General features: G+C 36.8%; 2 protein-coding genes across 2 annotated transcripts in view; one reads left to right on the top strand and one right to left on the bottom strand.

The window, feature by feature from the left end:
* The window catches only part of LOC142340505 (uncharacterized), a 53765-nt gene extending 46812 nt beyond the window's left edge, over window positions 1–6953 (bottom strand). Inside the window, exon 1 of the mRNA XM_075391080.1 lies at window positions 6742–6953. Coding sequence (XP_075247195.1) covers window positions 6742–6953 — 212 coding nt within the window. The remainder of the gene's footprint in view (window positions 1–6741) is intronic.
* Window positions 6954–7765: 812 nt separating this feature from the next.
* Window positions 7766–14551, top strand: LOC142339669 (uncharacterized). Its single transcript, XM_075389884.1, has 6 exons — window positions 7766–9564; window positions 9729–9884; window positions 10339–10499; window positions 11034–11308; window positions 11641–11768; window positions 13901–14551. Exons 1-6 carry the CDS (start codon window positions 8145–8147, stop codon window positions 14098–14100), a joined length of 2340 nt encoding a protein of 779 aa, XP_075245999.1. The 5' UTR covers window positions 7766–8144; the 3' UTR covers window positions 14101–14551.
* The last annotated feature ends 10927 nt before the right edge of the window (window positions 14552–25478 follow it).

Genomic DNA, 25478 nt, shown 5'->3' with positions numbered 1-25478 from the left:
AAACTAATATTTTGAATGTTTGAAGCGTCATATATAGTGCCGGCACTTTAAAAAAGCAAAGTATATGACGACGTTGTTTTTCTCACAGAAAAATCAAGACTACTAAAATCAATAAACCCTTTAAATTGGGGAGTTTGTAGGAACATTTGGCAGAACAAAAATATTGCCAGGTATTGGCAAAATTTAAAGGTCCTATCTCCAAAAAAACCATACCAGGTTTTGGAGATAGGACATTTAAAGTCAACAGGTCGGTAACTGAAACAATTTTACGACAGGTCAGCGAAACCACTTATGTCGAAGAGCATAGTCAAAGCTTCATGGCAAAAAAAAGCGCGATGGCGCTATGTATGCAGAGCCTGTAGAGTGGGTTTCACCAACAGGAGAAAGAATTTATTGGAAAATTGGTAATCAATGCAAAAAATTTCATCGGAACATTTTAGTGGATGCTGCTACAAAGAAACCTATTAAATTTTTAGGATCCCCTAGGTTTCCCGAAAACTGTTTTTTATCAGAACCACACATTTTGAAGACGACTTAGTAAACTATGTTTTCGAAAATCAAGGTAATCAAACATGTCAAACGATCAAACACTTTACTAGGGAGGACCCTGCAAAATTTTTTGGTAACAACAAGACCACTTTTATCAGCAAAAAATTTTACACAAAAACAAAGATTAAGATTTCGCTTTAGAAATCTCAGAGGAAAAAGCAATTAGTTTAAGTGGACAGCATGTGAAAACAACCGGAGTTCCAAGTGTTATCTACTCCGAAGGAAGTTCAGAACTGAAAGCTGGTAATCTTAAAATAATCATGTAATTGTTTCTTTCATGCGTTGTTGACACCTTTTATTTCGAACATCTCAAAGAGAGGGAGACTTTTTATGAAAATTCGAACGCTCCGATGCGAGATTCAACGACAGAGAATTCAGACAATGATTGAATTATCAAAAAAAATTGTTAGTCCATCAGTAATGCTCTTCTAGAAAGGAACTCGCGTTGAAAGAGCAGGATCTGTGTAATATGTTCAGAAATGTGCCATGATGGTAGCAACATAAACTAAAATTCATTTTTGCACAGAAGAAGTTCCTGTGTTAGTAGAGGGTCAGATTTTTTTTCTATTAGATATATGGACCCTAATACAAAAATATTGTATCATAATTATATAATCGCTGCATGGAACCCGCTTTACCCAAACGTTGTCAAATTAGAAGACGCCAGCTTTCAACAATATGGAGAAACGCTGAAGAAATTTAATCGTGAGATATATCAAATGTCGATGAATAGTAACTTAAATGTAAGTGATGAAAACCAGCATCGCAGCCTTTTCTCCACATCAGATGTAAAATTGATCAAATTGCTCGAATAATTCGCCATAATTGTTAAGGAACTATCAGTTGGGAAGCATTCCAAGATTCGGATTGAAAATACAGTCATGAAAATTTTATTCATTGGAACGACTAGTTCAAACAAGAATTTTAAAAACAAACGAAATAACAATTTTTTTGGAATTTAAGAACCGAAAGCTTAAACATTTGGTTAAAAAAGAAGGACAATTCTGTGTCAGTCTTAACAGTCTACCTCATTTTTCAATTTGTGAAAAATTTTCCTAAATTGTTCATTTACCTAGTATTAGTTATTAATTGAGCGTCTTGGCAACAACTATTGCGGAATCTTGACCCAATAACGGGAACACGTATGTTTAATCAATTACACAAACTAATAAATGAACGCCGAAAACAAAAGAAAATGATTGAAGAAAAAGAGACCTTAATAGAGACAGTTGTTTAAAAAAGAAAGAAACGTCTCAAGTTCGAGACTAAAAAAAAAGAAAAAAAAAGAAAAAGAAAAATGAGTTGTCTTGAGTTCAAGTTCAAAAAGGAAGAAACGTCTCTAGTACTAGAACAAAAAAGTATTCTTGAGTTCAAGACAGAAAAAAAACAGAAGAAGGGCAATCTCTTGAGTTCAAGACCACAAAAAATTGTCTTGAGTTCGAGACCAAAAAAAATGGGAACGTCTCGAGTTCGAGACCAAAAAAAGAAAGGAGAAAAATGAAAAATATTGAGCTCAAGGTTGAAAATATCGAGAAACTTTAGAAGCAAAAAGGGTTCTTTTTCCAATATAGCGTGTAACTAGATTCCAGAGATTGGTGAATATGTGTGCTGCATGCCAGAATTGTGGAAAGTTATTTCCGAGATTTCCCTGGGAGTGTACGGAGTAGATTCTTGTCTGTCATGGACCCGGAAAGTATATGCGTCAGAACATATGACACAGGCCAATACTCGGTCGCGTGCTCTGCAGACTGAAGTGGAACAGCAAAACCAGTGCTTGCAGTTAGAAAAGTTGAAGACTACTAACTCTTAATTTCAAAAAGACCTCGTCGAGCTTCAACAGGAAATGGATAACAATAGCAAGAAGACCAAAGAGGAAACAAAAGAAGTCTTGGTCAAATGGAGTGCCCAGTGTGAGGCGTTACGAGATAATTTAAAGCAGCATCAGCCAGAAATGCTGAACAGGAGCAATCCATCGAGGTATTGAAGCAAGAGTGGGCCAATTTGAAAGTAAAAGCTGCTACGAAGGTTAAAACCATCGAAAATATGGAGAAAATGAATAATCCATTGAGGCGAGAGCTTGAGCAGCTGGAACACTACAACTAATATTTGGCCAACGAATGCCGAAAAAAGATGCTCTCATTGATCGACAAAAGAGTACTCTTAGAAACGAAAAAGCCAAAAAAAAGGCCACAGAGAAATGTTTATCCGAAATTCGGAACAAAAATATTATGAACCGACCTGCAACGCTATACGATATTTTGTTGGTAAAAAGTTCTGCTTCAAAAGATCAGATCAAGAATCACTACCACAAAAGGAGCCTGTTGACTCACACTGATAATAGTGGAGACAAAGAATTCTTCAATACCATCAACCGGGCTTATCAATTTCTGACAAATGATACGGCACGGGAAGCGTACATATTTGGACTTGAAGAGGCAGAAAAAATTATGAAGAACTAAAACTGATAATTAAACTTTCCATATGAATATACAAAGGTTTTGTATAGTAAAAGGTTCATATAACAAGATCTATGAATGAAATTTTTTTTGAAATTGAGAGAGTGGTGCACTCTGTTCTTGTTAGGAGGGGGTCAGTGTGAGTTTCACACGTATTTAAAAAAAGGTTTACAAAAAAAACTTGGGTTTCAAGGTTAAAGATTTAGTTTAAAACTTTATTTATTACCTGATTTATGACTGACACAAGGTTGATATGTGTTAGAAAGGAAAATAGATCTCTGATTAGTAGTAGTGGTAGTAGTAAAAGACTCAATTCCTTGATACGGAAGAATGTAAAAGCGTACAAAGAATGCTGAAAACAACTTTTACAGATCAAAAGGTGATTAAATTAGGGCTATGTTCTGCAAAAAGTGCAACAGCATTTCATATAAAAAGGACATGAGTTTTCCAGGTCAAAGTATTCAATTCGAGTGCGTAAAGACTGGTCAATTGCATACGTAAACTAACATTTAGGCATGTCAAAGTCGATAATCTTCATTCGCATCAGATGATTTGCGGCACGTTGAGATCGATTCGAAAACTTCCCATCTGTCCTAAATTTCCTTTTTTTGAAATTTAAAAATGTCCAAAGTGATGGTTTCTTGATGTCGAGTTGAAAAAAATTACATTAAGATTTGAATCAAAAAACCATTTAGTAATTTCCATAGAAAGAGTAGGTCTGTTCTTATTAAATGAAAAGAAACGGGCAAGATGTCCAAGACTTTCAAACTTACAAGGTAAGACTTATTACAATTCAGAACTCATTTGAGACAGCGGTGTTGAAACTTTTCCAACTTTCGCAGTGCCAAAATTGAAGGATACCACGCACGCGAACCGTACTCCAAAATAGACGACACCATCGATTTATATAAAAGTTTTCTTCTAGAAACATAAACTCCGATTGGAACACTACGCTTTCAAAAATTTTTGAAAGTTTTGTAGCCTTTGCAATGCTGAGCTCGACATGCTTATCCCAACACAATAAACTGTTCACAGTGATGCCCAAATCTACAATTGAATCCACTTGTTTCAAGCGCGACCCATTCAAAGAGAGCTCAGAATTGTTGTAGCGCTGACTAAAAGACAAAATTTTACACTTGTCCGGATGAAACTTCAACTCGTTTAAAATTGACCAGGTGGATAAGCTGTCTATATCATTTCAAATTTTGTGGATTGAAGAAACAGAAAACAATTTAAGGTCATCGCAATAAAGAAAATATTCAGAATGTTGTATTGAGTCTGTAACATCGTTAAAAATAATGATAAAGATAAGTGGAACCAGCACGCTACCTTGAGGAACTCCTGACGTCACCACTGCTTCACTTGAAAAACATCCCTCAACTTTAACAACTTGCTTTCGATCAGTGAGATATGATTGAAAGAGCATTAGGAGATTGTGATCAAAACCAAATGAAGATAGTTTATGTAACAGTAACCCGTGCGAAACTGAGTCAAAAGCTTTTTTCACATCAAAATATACAGTAAAGCAATCTTGAGTTGTATCTTTAGCAGCATAAACTTTGTCCAAGAATGAAATGAGTTGAGTGACCGTGATACGATGTTTCATCAACCCGTGCTGTTCACGTTTTATTTTGGAACAGACTCTTGAGTAAATTAAGTTGAATATTAAACGCTCAAAAACAATTGACAATTTAGTTAGGATGCTGATAGGTCTGTAGTTTGTCACATCGTATGTTGACCCAGATTTGTGAAGCGGAGTAATGGTTGATGTTTTCCATTGAGAAGGCCACTGCTGAGTTTTAGTGATCCGCAAAAAAACTCGAAGACCAATGGTGACAATTGTTGAGCACAAGCTTCCAGTACAAAAGACCGAATTTCGTCCATGCCCATTGATGAATTGTCGGGAATTCTGCTTAGCAAAATGTACACGTCGTCAATTGTGAAAGAGAAAACTTCCAAGTGGATGCTACCATCCGCTTGGAGTTTGAGTAAAAGGCGTGAACCGGCTTTGAAAACCAAACTGAAAAACGTTTTAAAAAGCTGAGCTTTCTCAAAGCTGGTAACAGCTTTGATGCTGCTGAAAAACATCGAGGCAGGATACTTCGAATTTGATTTCAGTGACCGCAGCAATCGATAACAATGCTTCGTATTTTTCAGGTTGATCTGTTAAACCAAGGAGAATTTGTCCAGTTCAATTGAAGTATCAATGTCTTCCCTCAGTTTTAGCCTCTGAAAGTTTAATTTAGTAGAGAACGCTTTTGATGGTTTTCTGGTAACTGTGTCACGTTTGTACAATAGATGCATTGTATGAGAAGAAAAAAAATGGCAAGTCAAGTCGTTTTTTGCGCTTAACTTTCAAAGATTTTGACAGAGCCGAATAAAAGTAATTGTACCAAGATTGATAATAGTCAAGGTGAAGCGACGGATCAGAAAACAAAAACCAATAAAATCGTGTCAGTTCTGTGTTGAAATTGAGTGCATTGAAAGACGATTAAGCATAGACCATTGTAGAAGTGCTGCGACTATGTAACGCCACTTGAAAGCAAATAACTTTGTGGTCAGTAAAAGAGGCATCTAAAACCGCATAGGAGAGAGTGTCTACTGTGGACAAAACGAGATCTAAATTGTTGCCGCGACTGTGTGTTGGCAGGTTAAAGAACTGGTTTAGACCACAGTCATTGACGATATCAAGAAATTGTCGTTCGACAGCGCATTTAGCAGTTAAGGTTGTCCAATCAATTCCCGGAAAATTGTAGTCACCAAGAAAATAGTAGGAATAATTTGCTATACCTCTAGAATAAGCAAAAGAAGAAAAAGATTGATGTATTGGCTAAAACAATTTGCAATGGTTGATGTTTCAATCGAGTACCGCGACGACGCTGGAGGTATGTAGAAATACAGATAACAGCACAGCAACAACAAAAAGGAAAAGCTTCAATCGTTAAATCTAAGGCTTCTAAACTTAGACAAAGCTCGGGCTTCGAGCGAAATCAACGAAACTCAGATATCTTTGTTAACTTGGTTAATTTACCACGATGATAGAACCGATATTGGGTACCGACCAAAGCGAGGATTAAATTCATTCATTGAACACCAAACTTACCATCATAGCTAACCACTCTATTAAATCTTAATCTATATAAACCAACTTTTCTTCACCTTAATCTACTTAACAATTTAACTTCTAATTTTGCATTTTAACCAAGTACCACGCTCAATTAGCCAGTCCACATGTCCTGGTATAGCTTGAGATTGAAAGACGGGAGAGGTCAATACCTTCTTGATTTAGTTCAAAACGTTTGGACAAAATTCGTTTTTCAATGGCTTTGTCTGAGGATGAATGCTCAGGAACGATGAAAATGCCGTTGCTGCGATAAAATTTGCTTAATTATATGAAGTAGACATATTCTTTTCTCCCATTTAGTTTGGACAGGATGGGACGTGACTTTTCAGCATTGTATTTGCCAAGCCTCCTATTGTCAGCCATTTCTTACTTTTTGCCTAATTTTGAAATAATGTGTTCCACGTCATCTTTTTTCCTTTAACTTTTTTATTTTGGGAACTTGATAATGTTTTCAGGCACCCCGATGATTTTCAGTTGATATTCAAAATCATCGTTTGGTACTGGGGGATAAGTACTGCTTCGGCGTGGATCGGTATATCTTTAATTGCACTATGATCACTCTTTATTTTAGTTAGACTATCGTTGATTTCATTTTAAATAAATGAGGTTGACTTGGCTTCGCGAAGATGGGCCACAGTGTCCTTTAAAAGCCAAATGAGCCATTCCTTGGTTAGTTCGTCCGTGAGCACCCTGAGCCTGTCGTCATCAGCCTCCACAAGCTCTGTAATTGAGAGATAGTAGTTCTTCCCTCCGGGTCGACTGATAGAGTTCGTTCTAATTTTCTCTTCGGTAGGGTTTGTCCTCAAGTTATCCTCACTTGCCATTTCAGCATATGAAACTATTTAATAAGTTTATCACAACAATTATCACAACGGGTGTACTTATAGTAAATTTAAATACGCTGCTGTGGTGTTTCCTAGTGGGGGCTCACTGCTCCGTCCATTGGGTGAATTTGTCTAGATTGTTTGATCTTCATATAGTTCAAGTTGTATATTCTCTTGTTTTTACACTTGCTTTCAGACCGGCAGCATTTGCTGTCTCAGGAGCAGTAAATGTATACAACAAATTTTATTACAAGATTGGTCGTGTTTCGTCTCCTGTTCTTTCATAAAGTTTGCAGAGTCATGTTTTTCCAGATTTTAAGGCACTGGATTAGGTTGCGAGGAACTGCCCAACATTTCATAGCATGAAACTAATTTTTTTGAAAAACAAAAAAAAATCGATCTTGCATTCGTCAATACACTCTACCTTGGGTACATAATTGGCTATGTAGTTTGTTGACCACTGCCTTGTTATGACATCCCGTTATTTTAGCCCCTTCGAACCAAAAACGCGGAATGGAGATACAAAGATGAAGAACAATTTATTTTTATTGAGATCACCTGAACTACAGCTAGAGCTTGCTTCTTACTTCTGGGAGCGAGCGTTTGTTCTTTTTTGTTTTTTTTCTTTGCAATAAATTGGGTGAATTATTTCCTCCTTGAGCACACTCGACCAGCTAGCTGTCTTTTGATAGTTGCTGCTTCGCGGTTTCCTAAGTGTGTTAGTTTAATTTTTGAGAAAGTTTGTAAGTTATGTGAGCATATACGTTTTTGAGGCTTGCCTTTAATTTATATAAATATCTCGCAGTGTAACAACAATTCCTTCAATTGGTTTAATGAAATGAAGAAGAATTATTTAACCATAAAATGCCAACTATTAGAATATCAGTTATAAATTTAATATAGAGCGGAAGTAGTGTGGCTGCCGTATCGATTTCATTTTTATTCTGCCATTTTTTAATTTAATGTTTAATTTTTTTTCAGTATTATTCTGGTACTCATACGCATATATTACGCTACTGCAAGTATAATATCGCTATCCTATTTATTCACCTCATATTTAGCTGTCTCGTCTGCTCGCAAAAAACCAATTAATCATTAACCCTGCAACGTATTATTTGAGTTAATCCAGTAATATCCAATAATTTGCAATTTCAATAGATTCTGATTAATTGAAGTTCATTTAATGCAAGCATGGTTGTAGAAAATTCGGAGGCTAAAAAATCGGAAGTTGTTATCAAAGATGAAGCTAATACATCAGAAGATAGTTTGTCGAAAATTGGAGAAAGCCTAGAAGGTGCGGATGTCGAATCTAAGAACGAATTAGAAGTTGAAAATCACGCCAAGTATGAAATGAATGGAATTGAAGCTAAAAACGGGGATGAGGTGGCAAAAGATGAAAATGACGAAGCTGATGGAGCGATTGAAATGAAAGACGAACCTGTAAACAAAACGGTTGATGATTCTGCTGTTGGTGAGAGCATGAATAGTGATTCTTTCATGAGCCCCGAAGACGATGAAGACCAGGACGATATTGCATTAAATGGCGACGACCATTCGGGAGAAAAGCTAAGCAAAACTAATCTGTACATCCGTGGACTGGCCTCTGACTTTAATGATCGAAAATTGCATGACTTGTGTAAACGGTTTGGACAAATAGTGTCGACCAAAGCTATTATGCATAAGCAAAGTTTCGTATGTAAAGGATATGGTTTCGTCGATTTCTCTTCTGAAGAGGAAGCGAAGCGCGCTGTGATTGAGTTACAAAAGGAGGGAATACCCGCACAAATGGCGCGACAACAGGAGCAAGATCTGACCAATATTTACATCTCAAACTTGCCAAAAGGATTTGATGAGAAAAAGCTGGAAGAAGTGTTTCAGAAATTAGGAACTGTCGTGTCAACCCGAATTTTACGTGATCAATCTGGTAATACTAAGAAGGTGGGTTTTGTGAGGATGGAAACTCAGGAAATGTGCGAGAAAGTGATTGCACAGGTTCACAATAAACCTCTAGAAGGCTACCCAGACTGCAAACTTCTTTGCAAGTTTGCCGATGCCGGTAAACGGAGAAAGCCAATGTACGCTGGTGGACCATATGACCACTATGATGCGTATCATCAACATAATCATCACAACTCATATTATTCCAATCATCAAAGTGCCTATACACCTTACTATGCCAATTTCCCTAAGGGCTTTAATGGCCCAGCATCCAATGCCCACCCCTCGGTAAATGGAAATTCACCCGCTGGAGTTCCCTGGTCGCCAGCATCCAGCGCTCCCTTCGGACTCAATCCTCTGGCGTCGACGGGCGCCTTGAATTACTATAATTTATTGCTCTCTAACCCGGCGGCGTTCGGTGGTGTGCCACCCGCTAACTCTGCTTCTGGCCCTGGTTCCCTGCTCTCTGCCAATCCCTTAGCCGCGGCTGCAACTCTTGGAGGCGCGCCGTATTTCCAGAACCACTCAGCCGCACTGGGGCAGCTGGGCGGTAGTGTTTCAGTGTCATCGGGTGCGGCTGGCTCTGCTGCCAATAGTGCAATTGGACATAGTCCCAGCAGCTCCGCCCCCTCTTTCCTTATAAACTCAGCCAGTCACAACCACTTTTCAGAAGGTCAGTGCAAAGTCAAAATTTTGTCCTCTAAAGGCTTAATTAGCTCTTTATTTCAGCTGAGAATTCGCAATTAACTCGGTCTCGTTTTATGTATGACCGCTAGTTTCGATCTCGTGTTGAATCTTTATGACCGCTTTTTATTACTTTTCATTTGAATGCTTTAGCTTCCAACGCACACAGTGCTTCCCAGCCTAACAACACTACCATTGCGTCCTTAGCTCAGAATGTGTCCAACGCGCATCATCACCACCACCATCAAGGGGCGGGTGGTCCTACTAATCAACAGGGGGCACCCAGCCATCAAAGCTCACTTGCCAATAGTTAGTTCCTCCTTACTCTAATAAAAAATGTTGAACTCAAGTAAATTTAGAGTATACTTTAAGACTAGATGTGTTCATGTAGAAGTAATTGGGAAGGTAAATCATTAAAGAAGCCTTCGCTTCGACTGCTAAACAACAAAACCTTCATATCAATCCAGTCTCACAGAAAAAAATAATTAAGTTTGGTGCAGCATACCTTGATAATGACTAGACAGTAAATACTAGCATCAGAACTCAGATGCAATTAGAAATCTAACTGAAATCTATACAAACCTCATGAAAACGTTAAAACGCTGAAGGCAAGTCGCGTGACTAGACAAGCATTGGAACTTACAGTTGATTTATTTGTTTTAGAGCTTTTTTTTGTCGTAGCTAGCTTTTTAGTACTATACTGTATGTTGAGATGACTCAGATAGAGCGTTGCTGTGCATAGCAATTGGTGTGATGAATTTAGGCTTGAATGGCGGTACTGGGGTAGACCTGACTGGGTTGTACCAGCAGCAACATCAACAGTCTAATGCGCAGCAGTTGATCAGCAATCTCTCCCACTCAATGGGACACCTGCAGTTCAATCCTCAACAACAACAACAACAGAGACATCATCCTAATTCACAGGCTAGTATAGTTACTCTACTCTACTCTACTCAGTCAGTTGCTCATTACCAAATTGTAATGCAGTATTTTGCCCAGAATGTAGTTTTTGAATCAGAAACATGATTATGACACCTCGTACCAACTCTCGTCGAAGATTTTCTAACGGTTATTGATTAGATTTTATATGTACTTAGTTGCAAATTAAACTAAGGGACTACTAATTATTTGACAATAACCGAAAGCCAAATAACAATTACCGAATCGCTGATATATTTTTTATTCGTTTCTATCTAAGTTGACACAATTCCATACCGAAGCAAATTTCACGCGAGAAAAACTAAAGACTGAAATTTTGTTCTGTTGGGAACTAAATGCAACTGGTTCGCCATTGCGCAGCTCCCCTTCTTATTAAATTTTATCTTCAGTTGGGGCTATTTCACAACTTTCTGATATCTAATCTTTATGGGTAGTCCAAAAATTACTAAACCAGTCAGTTTCTCACCACAAAACCTGCATTTCAAATCCGAGTAGTTCAACATATAATGTTTGATACAGGCTGCAAGTATGAATGGCGCTTCAACGAACAATCGGGGATCAGGTGCTGGAATTTTCTATCCTCAGCAGAACAGTGGAATGTCTGCTGTACAGGCTGCAATGCTCAACGGGGCCTCGTCTCCCCTCGACAATCCCCAGAGTGGTGTAGCCCAGAACGGATTCCACTCAGGTAATACACCACCCAGTGCGGTGGATGAGTTGCAGCATCACTTGAAAGGGGCGAACGGAGGATTCGGTCTCAGTGGGAGTGCTAGCTCAAATGGATTCAACGGACAGTTAGTAGTTGCGAGATTCTTTTGAACAAAAAGAAGTTTTAGGCGCTTGCCCTATATAGACGCCCCCCCCCCTCCAGCTGAATAGGGCTAGAACCTATGTACCTCAAATGGCATACTGGAGGACTATATTTTCGTGGGTTTCTCTAACGGGAAAGAGCCGCATCATGATTGACTTTGACTTTAAGGCAATGCGAAAATTAATTTAAAGATAAAAAGACTTTTTGCGCTTTTAACATGAAGTTTTTGTTATGTTGACCTTGAAGGGAACTTCAAACATCCAATTTGAAGGCCGATATAAAGTGAGGTTTTTCAACATCGGTGGTTTGTTTCAGGATTAATTTTTCTTCGGCTGCCAATGGAAATAGCCAGCACTATTGGGCCGCTCTTCAGCAGCAGAACGGGGCTGCCGGTGTACCGCAGAATGCAGTTGCCGCCTACGCAGCTGCACTCGCATCACAAGGTTTGCTTTTAATAGAGATTTTCAATCAAAGAGGTTTCTCTTAAAACTCAAAATAGTTCGTTCAATGTCAGTCGCTTATTTATCTCTGCTCCCTTTTTCAATCTCTGCTCCCTTTATATATGTAACAGAATAGGATTTTTTTGACGAGTTGAGATTTTTATTGCTGTCTGATTTGGCGATGTTGGTGCTCAAACCAGACCGATCACTCCAAACGTTTTTAGTGAAAACTTGCATGAAGTATCATCCTTGAAATTGGGGCTGGGAAAGATAAATAAGACAGAGATTGATAAGTGCCTGCTATTCAAGAAAGCTACATGTCAAATTGAGTCCTCTTTGACAGATTGATAATTTTTTTTATTCCAAATTTAATTTCGAATGCAACTCGATAATAGCAAAGTTTTTGGCCAAGACGACTGTGGCCGATCGATATCTTTTGAGAAGAATTAAATGTGGTATCAATGAAAAAGTTGTTAAAAACTGAATCGATCTTTTAGTCAAATTTTAAATTTTTGCTCACCTTAAGAAAAAAAACGAGCGTTGATCATTTTGGAACTTCTGTGCAGATTCAGTCATGCAAATACATTTAACTCCATTCAACACACACAAACACGCATATGTATATATATATATATATATATATATATATATATATATATATTATATATGTGTATATATATTTATATATATATATATATATATATATATATATATGCATTATATGTATATGTACATGTATGCAATATAGAAATTCCGGTTCAAGAACTCACTAACCTCAAGTCACATCGGACTCACTTTATGAGAGGAGCCCTTCCTTGTTTAAATGTCACCCAATGAGTGGGGACTTCACTTAATTCTTATTAGTTTTTGTCCTCATCCATCAGCAGGGAGCTACAAAATATCCAAATGGAAGAATTCAGTTTAACCTCTGCGTGTTTAATGCAGAAAAGTGGAAAATTGGCGTTGCGTGGTAAAGTTGTGTTTAGCAATTGTTATCATTGGACTTTGAAGGATGGATTTAATTGTTTATGGACGTTGATCAAAACCAAGATTAAATTTGTACGCTATAGTTAATATAATTACCAATTTATATGCGTGAGTATGCGTGCGTTTACGATATGTGTATATGCGTCGTGGGGTGCATGCGTGTTTGTTCGCATTGAGGGGGTGAAGGCGTAGGATCAAAATTTGGAAATTGATTAATCCTTGTTTTTATGCAACTAAATGAAATTAATTTTTCGTGATTTTATATTTTGGCAGATTTTAGTAGAAGATCTCCATGATCTGGTTAGTTGTCCACAAGTCTTTGAGTAAAGGAGGTAAAGGATCAAAATTTGAAAGTGATTGACGGTCCTTTTTTTATAAAAAAGGAGGATAGCTGTTACCTTTGAATAGATCAGAGGAATTGCAATTAATGCATTATACGGTTCATATCGATTCTACTTGTTGTTCCAACTCAATTAAAATTTGACGTATTTCAAGCTGAGCTAGCTATAGAATTGAAAACACGAGAAAGTCGAGTTTTTTGTTTTTTATTGACCGCAAAAAGTTGTCAATATTGTTTCACCGATTATGCAAATTTACTCTTATTTGAATGTTTTTTTTCAAAAATTGTTATTGAAAATTTGCTTTATTTGCTCTTCATGTTGACTCAATGACTGGAGATAAATTTTTTCCTTACTACTGCCTTATGGTTGATTTTGTTTATTCCGATTTCAATTATTTCAACTGCCAAGCCCTGTTAAATTCTTACTTTAAAAACTGTAAACTTTTAGCCGAGGTTACTGAAATTTTTGGTAACGATTTTTTACTCAGTATAGCTTTTGTTAACAAATTGGCAAATTCTCTTACATTTACCTTTTTGCCTGTCTGGGACCAAATTGTTTTAGAAAGAAATCGAGTAAATTGGTTTTTATGAATGATATGACGCACAGTCCATACGTGCTTTCGAGTCATTCTTCTGCATTGATGTTTAGAACGCTATTTTGCACTCGGACTGAAACGATAATAGCAGTGTCTCAGATCATTAGAATATGTACTGAAGTTCTTAAAGCAGAACCTGTGCTGGAAAAATTGCCTGGAAAAAACTTTTCATTACAATGTTTTCTATTAGCAGTCTTTTTGTGTCTTTTAAGCCAATGGAACATTGAATGGATCTGGATCGGTGGTTGACCAGCAGTCGTCACAGAATAGTGCAAATGGGGCAGGGGGAGCAGTGCCTGCCAACCCACCAGCAGCACCGAATGGACTCCACCTAATGTCCACCATGGGTGGAAGGAATGCCTCCGCCAGTGGAGCTAACGGACCTGCATCCAATGCTCAACTTCAGTATTGAAGAATGTACTGGGCTGTTTTATTCGAGTTATTGGAATAGAGACGATAAAAAAGAAGCTGTTATAAGATATGGATTATTTAATGGATTGGATCTTGACTTCATAAATAAGGATCGAAGAGTCGAAAGCTGTTGCGTGGGACAATGTTGACCTCTAACACTGCAGTTGCAATCAATTGTCTTTACAAGTATTTCTTTGTCTTCTGAATTGACGAAAAGTCTCCAAACTGGACAGTTCAGTTTCGTCGGTAAATTCGGAAGGCAACGATCTTTAGCGGCAGGTTACAAGATTAGATGATGAGATACAAATTTAGAATACAAATTTGACAAAACTTACAAACAGAGAGAGTTACAAATTATCCAACGAAATGTTCTATCTAATATTTGACTACCATGTATTGTGACTATGACGTGCTAACTTCCAAAATCGAGCAATTTATTTGATTTCTTTTGATTTTGGCATAAAACGCCAAAGCAGATTATAAATCTTCTATCAAACGCTTTTTTTTCTATCTCCATAAGCAAAAAAAAAATGAACAGTTGTTAATTTTTTGAGCTAATTTATAGTGTCATAATTATAGTGTCAACTTTGAAAATGTTTTAAATATTGAGATGAAGCTGTTCATTTTTAAGTTTCATGTGATGAAGCTTTTGACCTCTTGTTTCTTTTTTGTTATGTCTCCTACATTCCTCAGAAAGCTTATCAAGTTTCTTTCAAATTTTATTATTTGTGGTAGCGGGCATTTTGCTCAATTTATTTGCTCAAATTTATCTTTCTGTTCAATAATTGATTGAGCGTTCTTCTAATTTTGCTCAGTTTAAATATTTCTCTCAAGATGTGTATGTGAGCAGTATAATTTCATTTCAAGTTCAGGGCATATGCTAACATATGGCCTATTCAAATTTATATTTTTCATTGCCTAAATTTTGATCAATTTCGCCAAATTCTCTTTCCTTAAATTGCGATTCCTTAAAGTGTAGCGTGTGTGTGTGTGTGTGATTATGAGTCATAACTTTTACTATGTAGACCAATTTATGTTTGTTGTACTGTGGTCTATCTATCTATCTAATTCATCTCTCAAATTTATTATTACAATGGCTCTTACTCAGCTCACTGAAATCTAATATCAAATGCTAATATTTGAAGCACATGCGCCAATTGAATATTTCATGCTGAGCTTAAAAGAGCATTATTGTATCATGTTATTATTGAATTAAATCATGAAGCTCTAATTTGTATTTTCTTAAATTTCTAGAATTCAATTTGCCATTTTGAATTCGATCTCACTAATTAATTTTTGTCGTGAGTTTCGCGTTATTTTTTCCCGATTTGTTCAAGCAATCAAACAGTGATGACCAAATTTCTCCTATCAATAACTGGATTCAGTTTGCTTCGAATGAGTAAATTCGAATCAGTTTGTTGAAATGCTAACTTTATATGTCCTGTCTCAGTGTACCTAATTCTTTTTTTGAAGGCAATCTTTTTTCCATATGATGTTGTAAATTTCGAGTCTTAGATTTCTGTGGCAAAGCTATGTCTAAATTTTCTGTTCTGTTCTTTTTGAAAGTATTGAAGAATTTATATTTTACAAATGATATATTTCGCCATCTACCTCTTAAATTTTCAAGGTCCTCAATTGAATTCATATTAGCCTGAAAAGCAACGCTTTTCTTAATTAAAAATATTGGTTCAAATTGTGAATTAAATGTTGAGGTAGTTTAAATTGAGTACCTTACTTGCACCAGTGCCGAGTCAAACACGGAAAAACTTGAGGTCATGAACTGTAGAGATGACAGAAAACAATTATTTGATAACCATAAAAATTGTGCAAGCAATATTCATCTCTGAAAGAAGTTATTTTAATCGCTAATATCATGTGACATAATAGCTCAGCTAATGAAGGCGACGTTATATATGAAGGGAATCGTTTATGATAAAAAAAATTTGGTAAACCTGGGTTCTATAAAGGTTAGTTTTGCGTAACTGTTGAAGTGTTACTTCTGTAAGACTCGGCACTGTCTTCAGGCGCTTTAATTTTCTTTGAGTGATTTATTTTGTGGTCCTTCAATTTCCTTTAGCTCTACCATGATGCGCTTTTGGCACTCGCTCTTTTTTGATGATCATCACGAAATTTTGATTGTGGGTTTCATTTCTTGAATTCTACACTTTTATTCACATTCTTTTTAAGCTAAGTAATGTGGAAAAGGAATTAGCCAGGTAGCGTTTTCACGAAATTTGCGTTTAAAAAAGATAGAGTCACAACTCTGCATTGGTAAATCAATTAGGTTTGAGTTCAGATTCTCTCTTATGAATCTTAAGGCTGGTTTTGGATAGTTCGGAATCGGCGGATTTTCAGGTGATTGTCAAATTGTGGTGCCATGATGACTCAAAACCAAAATAGTATAATTTCACAGTTGTCAATTCCGCTGATTTTTCGCTGGTTTTCCAGTCTACTTCAGGATGTTCTGAATGAACTCAAAAGTAGGAAGGTGAAGTACTTTTTCTGCCTTCTTAATTGTCCAAGGCAAGTTTACTGGAAGCAATAATGAACATCTATCCGGTTTCGGAGAAAACCCCTCACGGAAAAAAAAACGCCCAAATTTAGATAGGAAAAACCCGCTCTTTAAAAAAAACTGACGGAATCATATCCAATTGCTGACACTGAAATGCATAATTTATTAAGTTAAAGCTTGAATATGTAACGCAGAACGTGAAAATCACGTGAATTTTTTTAGGCATGCGTGTTTAAGTTTTTGCATTGATGGTTTTCATTTGAATCTCATCTTTCAATGATTACATGGGTTTTTCCTTGGGGGTGTTTTTTATTGGGGGTTTATTTCCCATTATAAACAGGCGGGGGTTTATTTCCTAGATCCGATCCATTACACTTCCTAAATTTTTATTGCAACAATTATCAAGGCTTTCTTTTTTACTAATTGCTCTCAAACGAAGTTTGTAGCAATTATATTAGTCCTGTCGGTCTTTTTTATGCGATTTTTCGCTTGACCAAATTTTCGTCTGACGCTTTTGAATTTTCCGTCCACAAAAACGGGATAAACAGGTAGCGCCCAGCGGGCATTAAGTGCTCTTAGAGCCTTTCCGCTCTGTTTCAGCTCAAACTGTTTTGGAGACTTATACTTATGGTGTGAAGGGCGGTTCTTAGAGGTTGAGACCCCCCCCCCCCCTCACCCACCCCCACTATTGCCTCCACCCCCCACCGCGCTGTTGCGCCCCCCCAACCTAGTGTTGCCCCCTATCAGCCCCGGTGCACCCCCTCCCCCCCCCCCCGTGGCTAGCTACTGACAAAGCCAACCGCTCGCAGGTCGTTTGAGAGCAATTCGCCCGACCTTAGTCGGTTATGTTTTTACTTGCGAAGCAGTTATTGAAGTTATTCTTGCAATATTTTGGCTTGAGCATTTTTGGCTTCTCGACTGTCGTTAACGTCCTTGATTTGTTGAGTTTAGCATGATCCAAATAGGTCTCTTTCACAATTTTAGAAGCTAATCTCATTTGTACTACTTTTCTACGATATCCTATATATTAAACGGGCGAGCTCTAAAATGGAACAAAATTTTTGTATGTATAAGGGGCCTCTCGAGTCACAAATTTAAGAGCGGCTTTGTGCAACTTGGTTAAGCAAACATATCGAGATGTCAATGAGCTAAAAGGCTTGAAGTAGATGGGTGAGAACCGAACCCGGGACAAAAGACAGTCCGGTGAAGTCAGCACGAGGCTATGAGGGCTTGAAAGTATGCTCGCTCAGAGGAAGGATTTACTCTCCTGAGTACCACATCATTTTAATTGCTCTCGAACGAGGTTTGAAGCTATTATTGTTAGCGAACGCGTGTATTTTGCAAAATCTTAGCTTTACAGATTCTGCGCTTCTCATGAACAATCTTCGCTTTCAAGTAAGGTTTTCACGCTTTAGTTTTTGGTTTTTGCGTCATCTCAATTGCTCTGAATCTGAAATATGTTTATTGATAACGTAGAAGAGCGTGTGAGAAACGGTGGTTTGTAGCGGTTATTGCACAGTTGGTAAGATGGAGGACTGCTCGTCTGAGTGTCTTGGGTTGGAGCCCGTGTTGGGTAAGTTTTCTTTTGCAACCATGAAAATTTCTAATCTCCACTATGACGCCTGCCGTTCGGGAGCATTTCTTGCAACAGTAGGCAGTTCAGGTTCCTGTGTGTGCGTTTGTGGGATAAAAAATGGCACCTTCATTCTAGTCTCTTGGTCTCTTTGGTTTTTTTTAATTTCAATATTTTGTACGGTGGTTTTTCCTAAAAAAAAAACAGATGGGTTTTCCTCGGAAGCGAGTTTTTTGGCAATCTTTTTTCACAAAATGTTTCTTTTTTCGTTTTGCTCTCTTCCTCTCACTCTTTCTTTCCCCTCTCTATCTATCTCTCTCTCTCTCTCTCTCTCTCTCTCTCTCCTACTTTCTTTTCTTTCCGTATCTCTCTCTATCTATCTTATATATTCTTTCTTTCTTTCTTTGGCCTTTCTTTCCTCTCGCTTTTGTGTTCTTTTTTTCTTTGTTTCTCTTTCGATCTCTCTCTTTCTCTCGCTGTCTCTCTTTTACTCTCTGTGTGTATGTGTGTTTGCTTCTCTCTATCTTTTTTCTCTTCTTCTTTCCGTATCTCTCCCCCCTCTCTCTCTCCGTCCTTGTATCTTTCTCTATGTATTCCCTTATCTCTCTCGCTCGCTTTCTTGTTTCTTTTTCTTGCTTTCCCTCACAACTCTGTAAGTTGAATACATCGGTTTTTCAAAATTAACTAATCAAGAGAACTAGTTGAACATTTTGTCTTCCCATGAAACAGGAAGTCAAAACAGAATATATTCAAAAGCTACTAACAGACTGAAATTGGAGAAATCAAACAGAGCTGTATCTCTCTCCAGGGCTTCTTTTTGTTGAGTTTTCTTATAGATTCTTATTTTCAATTACCACATTCCAAAAAAAGTTGCTAAGAAACTAATTTTTCAGCAGGTGTAATTATATTAAATATCAGTTGCTCTTTTGCAAAGTGCTTAACAGCACTCCTATCCTAATATGTTTGAAAGGTCCTTAAATATGCTGCTTAGCAGAATACGTGCGTTTTGAGACGCGCTATACCGTCATACTTAAGCGCCTAATCTGTACTCATGTCAAGTGAAAAGTGCGCAAAAATGTCTCATTTTTTTCGCTTCAAATCTGGATGGTGGTCTATTAATTATAACACGGCATTTGAAGGCAGATTCTTGTTTTCTAATGGAGGCTAACTGCTCTTAATTTTGAACTACGAAGAGTGGCATAAGTTTTTTTTGTCAAAAGCTATTCTATCCTCTGCTTGATGAAAAAGGGTGATATTTTGGATGAGGGGTGTAAGAACATTGCTAGAGCGCAGGTAACCGAACCGTGCAATTTTTGTGTTAAGTTGGCTCACATGTCAGCCAGTTTTTAACACGTGTAGAGTACGTGTATGTTTTGTAATTTTTTGAGGAAGTTGAATTTTCAAATATTGTTTATTGATAGAGATTTGAGAGGTAATTATGCTATTCGGCAAAGATAAGTTTTCTTTATCAACGCAGCAACGACGTGAAAACGGTTGCTGGTTTTTTTCCAATACAAACCTATCGCGCAGCTTAGTAGTGCTACAGCCTAAAAGCCTCTGAGTTGCGGTAGTAGTCACCGTAGTAGTGGACTATAACATGCAGTGATTACGTCATAATTTTGTTTACATCATGAAACTACATTTCCAACAAATTGTGGTTTTGTATATGAGAAGACCTGTTTCACTGCATTGAGAGGTTTTTTTGAGCTGTGCCTGAAGTTGAAACTTTTGTGGCTAAATGTTGAAAGTTAAACTATCCACCAAATAGAGTTTTATGACGTAAATGACTGCTGCTTAGCAATTTGTGAATCACTATGCCATTTTATTTCCTTGTACCATTTTCGATTAGCAGTTTTTTTGTTCAAAGTTGTTTTGTCCTCTTTTGGAATTTGAGTTGAGTGACGTATCCTTCTCTCGCATGGGGAAATTTGGTATTCATTGACACTGAGGGAATTGAATGCACAGTTCAAATTACATCCCAAAAAGGCTGTTTTAGGAAAAAGAAGGCCTTCAAATGGGGAAATGACAGGATGCAAATAGGGAAAAGTGGGCAAATGATATTCTTCCCAGGGTTTCATTCAACCGAAACACCAGTTAGCAATATTTTAGGACATGGTATTCACTAGCGTTCACGCTTTGGTGATTAATGATTGAAAAAATTTAACAAAAAAAACGTGATGCGATAAACTTTTTCAATTATTGAAATTTAGTAACACAAGCAGAAGAAAGGACAAAATTTGGGAGACCAGTTGAAGATAAAGTTAAATTATCACAGAAAAAACTATTTGTTTGTTAAGTTTCATCAGTTGGTAATTTAATTGGTTGCAAGCAATTAAGTTTTCAATTATGCTGTTAGAGACTTTTTATCTTGCTTAGAAATAAGTCGTGAAGCAAAGGGGCTCTTAATTATTCATTAGTTGGAAAGATGTGGTCTTCTGTTCCCCCCTCTTTTGTCCCAGGAGTGAACAAACACGTTTTCATCACACTGCTACGAGTACAGAAGCAGAAGAGTCGAATTGAATGGGACAACTAGCCGACAGTGGGTTTAACCGACAAGAGACGAAAGGTGAACAAGGAGAAACCAATTTAGAGAATGGACCTTTTTTACGCTAGTTCTTTAAGAAACCTGGCAAAAAAAACTTCCAAATTTATTGCATTGTCCGCTTATAGTTTTAGTTATACTCTGATTTCTCCCTTATTATCAGTTATCGGCTATTTAATTATTAATTTTTGTCGGCTAAGCAGCCCATTTGGCCAATTCGGCGGCCGAGGAGTAGTAGGAGGCATTGCTCTCAGTGTGATCTATCTCCATAGCTTTCTATTTCCATCTATCTATCTATCTGTATCCTCTGAATTCTCTTTATCTATCTATCTATGTATAGCTTCTCTTTGGCAATAAATAGAAGGCTCCCAATTTCCATAAAAGGCAAAATAGATGCTTGCCTGGGAAGGGAATGGAATCGCTATAATAGCACAGGCTTGCTTTTCAATGCTCCTAATTGTACTATTACTACTATGGCTATGGAGCAATGCCTTTCTGTGTTCATATATGTATGTATGTATGTATGTTGCGTTCAAATGAGCGCCATCGATCTACATTACGTGTGTGCTGAATAGAAACAGTATAAGTAGTGAGAGGTGGTGGTGGTGGTAGTAGTAGTTATTAGTTGTTCCTTTTGTCTCTATTGACTGAGAACGTGTTCTGTATAGAATGGATTTATCATGCTTCCCTTTTTGTTGGAATGCTCGATTACGACTCAATAGCGAAATGATGATAAATATACTAAGCTTTATTTTGTCTCTGCTTTCTCTATTTTTTAAAGGTCGTCTTGCTTGAGTTGAATTATTTGAGCGTTTAGCGTGTACATGTTTTTAATGAAACTAATGCAGCATTTTAATGAAACTGATATTGAAAAAATACGTACTGATGAAAGGGGGTGACCTGTATTAGGATACAGTTATCCTTGCTTTATGTTTTTTATGCGCATTGTTTCGGATAAAGGTACAAAGTATTTCTCGTTGTAATTATTTGCAAGATTATGTGCCTTTTAGGTAAAATAGCCTGGAAAATTAATCGAACTGGTAAATATAAGTGGAACTAGAATTTTTTCAAAGGTTTTCGCAAAGGTTATGTTATTTTTCGAATCATATGACTATGATGACTCAACGCTGTCAAAATTTTAAAACCCGTTCCAGTTTTTGGACAAACGATTCTTAGCTGTCTAGCTCATCCAGCGATGAGATCAATATGCGTGGCCAGTTTTTTTAGCTCGATTGGTAATCAGTTTTGATAACCCATTTGCTTTATTTAAAATTTGTTTTTGAATGATCTAAGTTATGTTAAATGACACTGTCTTGAATCAAAGAGTTCAAGTGCAATTAATGTACCACTTGATCACGTTCAAATAAATGGCATTTTTGAATAGTTAGTTAAACAAGGGTTGAGTATTTTGGGTGTTAATGTGAGTTACAATTTATACCATGCCTGAATATTTAAGGCATTCCAAGGGCCAGACTATTTTTTCAAGGTTATATGGTCGGGGGTACAGGTTTTATGTTCGACATTAGGATATCTTAATGACAAATAATCTTAAGCGTTTCTGGAAATATCGTGGAAAAACGCTCAGTTTTCAATGTTTGGCATAATGTGATTCATAGACTGTATTTAAAGATTCACAGGTGGTAAAATTTGTTCATTCCAGATTGAGAAGAGAGTATCTCATGAAATGTCGGAGGATTTATTCTTTTGAATTGGCCTCACAGTTGATCATTCTGATCAAAATTAGTTTGAGCTCAAGTATTACTTGAGCATTTATCGATCGGGGAGTTTTAGATTAATTTTGTGAGATAGTTGAGATAAATGAGCTGTGTTGTCAGGGTTAAATTGAACACATTTTTTTCTGAATGAGGTGTATCTACGTACGCTGAGCAAGGCATTTATCGATCTCCTCCCCAAATTTGTTTGCTTGTCAGATTGTTTAGCAAGTTTTAGTTCACTTGAGTCATATAGTTGATGAGGTCAGTTGAGTTGTTCGTAACAAGAGAAAGAAAAGCTACTATTTGATCGATGTTACTAAGGAAATGACTCGTACCGCGAGAGATTTAGTACATACTCTCAGCATACACTTTCCGTTTTGTTTAAAACACAATTTTGAAACTTAGTTAAATTTTTGATGGCATTTAATGATTTAAACGTATGAATAGCCGTGAACAGTGAGCTTTTTTGCTATCCAAAGGATTTGGATTGTATTGGGGAACTCTTTTTTTAAGATCACACGTTTTTAATTGCTCTCGAACGAAGTTTGGGGCAATTATTGTAAACGTGTTGGTCTTTTTATGCAAAATTTTTGCTTGGCCGATTTGGGTCTTTCCCATTATAGCCCCCCCCCCCCCCAGATTAGTGATCAGATAACCTATAGCCCCCCGTCATGGTAGATATACCATAATGGGGGGCTATATTTTTATGGGGGCTATTATGGGAAAGACCCGCCAATTCTAGAACATACTGTGACTTGTCAAGTGACTTCTTCGAGCTTTGCTTCATCATTTTCAGTGATTTCAATTGCTCTCATACTGAAATGAAGTTTGTTGCTAATTTAAAAGTGATTGTTAGCGGTTGACTAACAATGTGGTCGTAGCCTGGTGGTTAAAAGTGACTGCTATCTGGGAGGTCCATGATTTGAAGCCGTCAAGATTTTTCTTACGACCATATGATTTCACAATCACTTCAAAGCCGCTTTTTGTTCGTTCTTTTTATTTTAACTGAATTGCGTGCGTGACGTCATTTTTCACTCTTAGTGGAGCGAGTTTTTTTTGTTATTACGCATGATTGAGTTTTTGATCACACATGACTTAACTCACTCTCAAAAGTGACTTCCTCACTCTGAAATTGAATTTACTTTAACTCAGAGATAAGGTCAAGTGAGTGCGTCTCACTCTGATTGAAGGTTATTGGAGATTAGCTAATAGAAGCAGCATTAAGTTGTACAGAATCTTAATCAAAATCTAACTTCACAGCTTTTAATAGAAAGTATTTTCTTTTTTGGTCTATTTCTTTTACTATCAGTTTGCGACTGCAGATCGACAAAGCTATTGCGAATATTTTCCGGCATTCTGCCAGCTAGGCTTTAAACTGCAATTAGACAGTTATATTTGAACAATTTTAATTTTTTGATATTTTCCACCTGCCTCAATTTACTTGTTTTCTCTTGTTTTTTTTTGCAAATGCTATTAAAGGTGATAAACGTGTTCTAATTGTTGTTAGTTGCACCTCTGAAACCCTCAATGGGCAGCTAATGTTTTTTTATTACTTAATTCTTAGTTTTCGAAAAGCTTTGCGTTGTGCGCGTATTTATTATCTTTTCACTTTGTCTCTAATGGCAGGTCCCCATTGGTTTTTTTAATTAGGAGATAACTGAACCTATTTAAAATTTTCAGTTGAAACTTTTATGTTTCTATAAAGCATTACTGAATTTTTTCAATTTTGCCCGTTTTTTCTGTTGTCTTTGCACTTAATCTCAATAATGGCAGGTCCTTTCTAGTGAGATACAATTAGGCCTCTTCAAAGTTTCAGTGGATAGCTAAAGATTTTTCTGACTTTGACACTGGTTTTATGTGAAATTTTCGTCACTTATATCAGATTTAGTCGGCCTTCTCATGCATAAAAAATTGATACGTTGGATGTTTTCAGTTTGTAGCTAATGTTTTTTATTGAACTTCATTTTTTTTCGAACAGTTGCAGTGAGTTATTAATGATCATTTGTTTGATTTTTTAATACCTCCCTTAGTGCAATGAATCGAGGATATTATGTGCTTTCTGACATGTGCGCCGAAACATGAAATGGTTTTTTGTTCACATGAGGCAATTTCACGTTGATTTGTACTTTTTTTCGATTTTTTGGATCGGATCTTTTTTCTAAATGATTAAAATCCATTCATAGTTCATTCTAGGCCTAGTTTTTTTGGTTGAACCAAATTTCGATTTCTCGCCAGTGGTTTTTTTATTCACATGCGGAATTTTGACATTGATTTTCTGTTTTATTTTTACTTAATGTTTTTTAGAAATGGATTTCCCAATTCTCTCATATTCCGTTCTAGGTCTAGTTGTCTGTTTAGTCAATGAAAATTCTTTGAATTGTACGTCAGGACTTGTCCCGCTATGTTTTTTAATTTGTCGTCTTCCCTTTTTCTTGCGACCATTTTTTCACGCGCCAAGAAGTGCTGACAAAGTCACTTTTTCTCTGACTTCTACCACTCTGTAACTACATTTGTGTGCGTGAAGTCATTTGTTACTGCTTTCTGTATAGGTTTTTACGTCAAATTTTAGCTCCGTATGAATTTTATAGCACATGACCTACCTCATTCAAGATAATTACTTGTGCAATTTTATCAAATTTTTTATTCGGAAAGTAAACTCAACCTTGATAACTATCAGACTAGATTAAAATTTATAAGTGACTGAAATTTGATTTGAAGTTAAGGATAATTTGAAATAGTTATAGCTATGGTCGGGGGATTTAGTTAACTAAGGTGTCTCAGCAGTCTCCTTCGTGCAATCCGTGCTATTGCCGTGCAATCTGTCGGCTATGTTTTTTTAAATTTTTAAATTATCATCCAATTTTTTTTGCTCGATAACTTGCGTATGTTTTAAGTTGGACATTAAAATGTTGAACACGAGCAATAAAGATAAATTATGATGCGGCCTCATCGATGTTTGCATAGATAGTTTTTAGGACGCTGAAATGATATTTATTTGTTGTTAAAACAAGTTCCAATTTTTCGTTTTGAATGTGTT

This window comes from Convolutriloba macropyga, chromosome 5 (genome assembly GCF_964194025.1).
Source record: "Convolutriloba macropyga chromosome 5, txConMacr16.3, whole genome shotgun sequence".
NCBI classification, from domain to species: Eukaryota; Metazoa; Xenacoelomorpha; order Acoela; family Convolutidae; genus Convolutriloba; species Convolutriloba macropyga.
Note: the sequence above shows the minus strand (reverse complement) of the source record. Positions and strands in the feature narration are given on the sequence as shown.

What these genes read in the sequence shown, in the direction of transcription:
- LOC142339669 (XM_075389884.1), top strand. Translation starts at nt 8,145, where the DNA reads ATGGTTGTAGAAAATTCGGAGGCTAAAAAATCGGAAGTTGTTATCAAA. An exon ending in TCACAACCACTTTTCAGAAG is followed by an intron (nt 9,565 to 9,728) that starts GTCAGTGCAAAG and finishes TGAATGCTTTAG; the next exon opens with CTTCCAACGCACACAGTGCT. An exon ending in GACATCATCCTAATTCACAG is followed by an intron (nt 10,500 to 11,033) that starts GCTAGTATAGTT and finishes TGTTTGATACAG; the next exon opens with GCTGCAAGTATGAATGGCGC.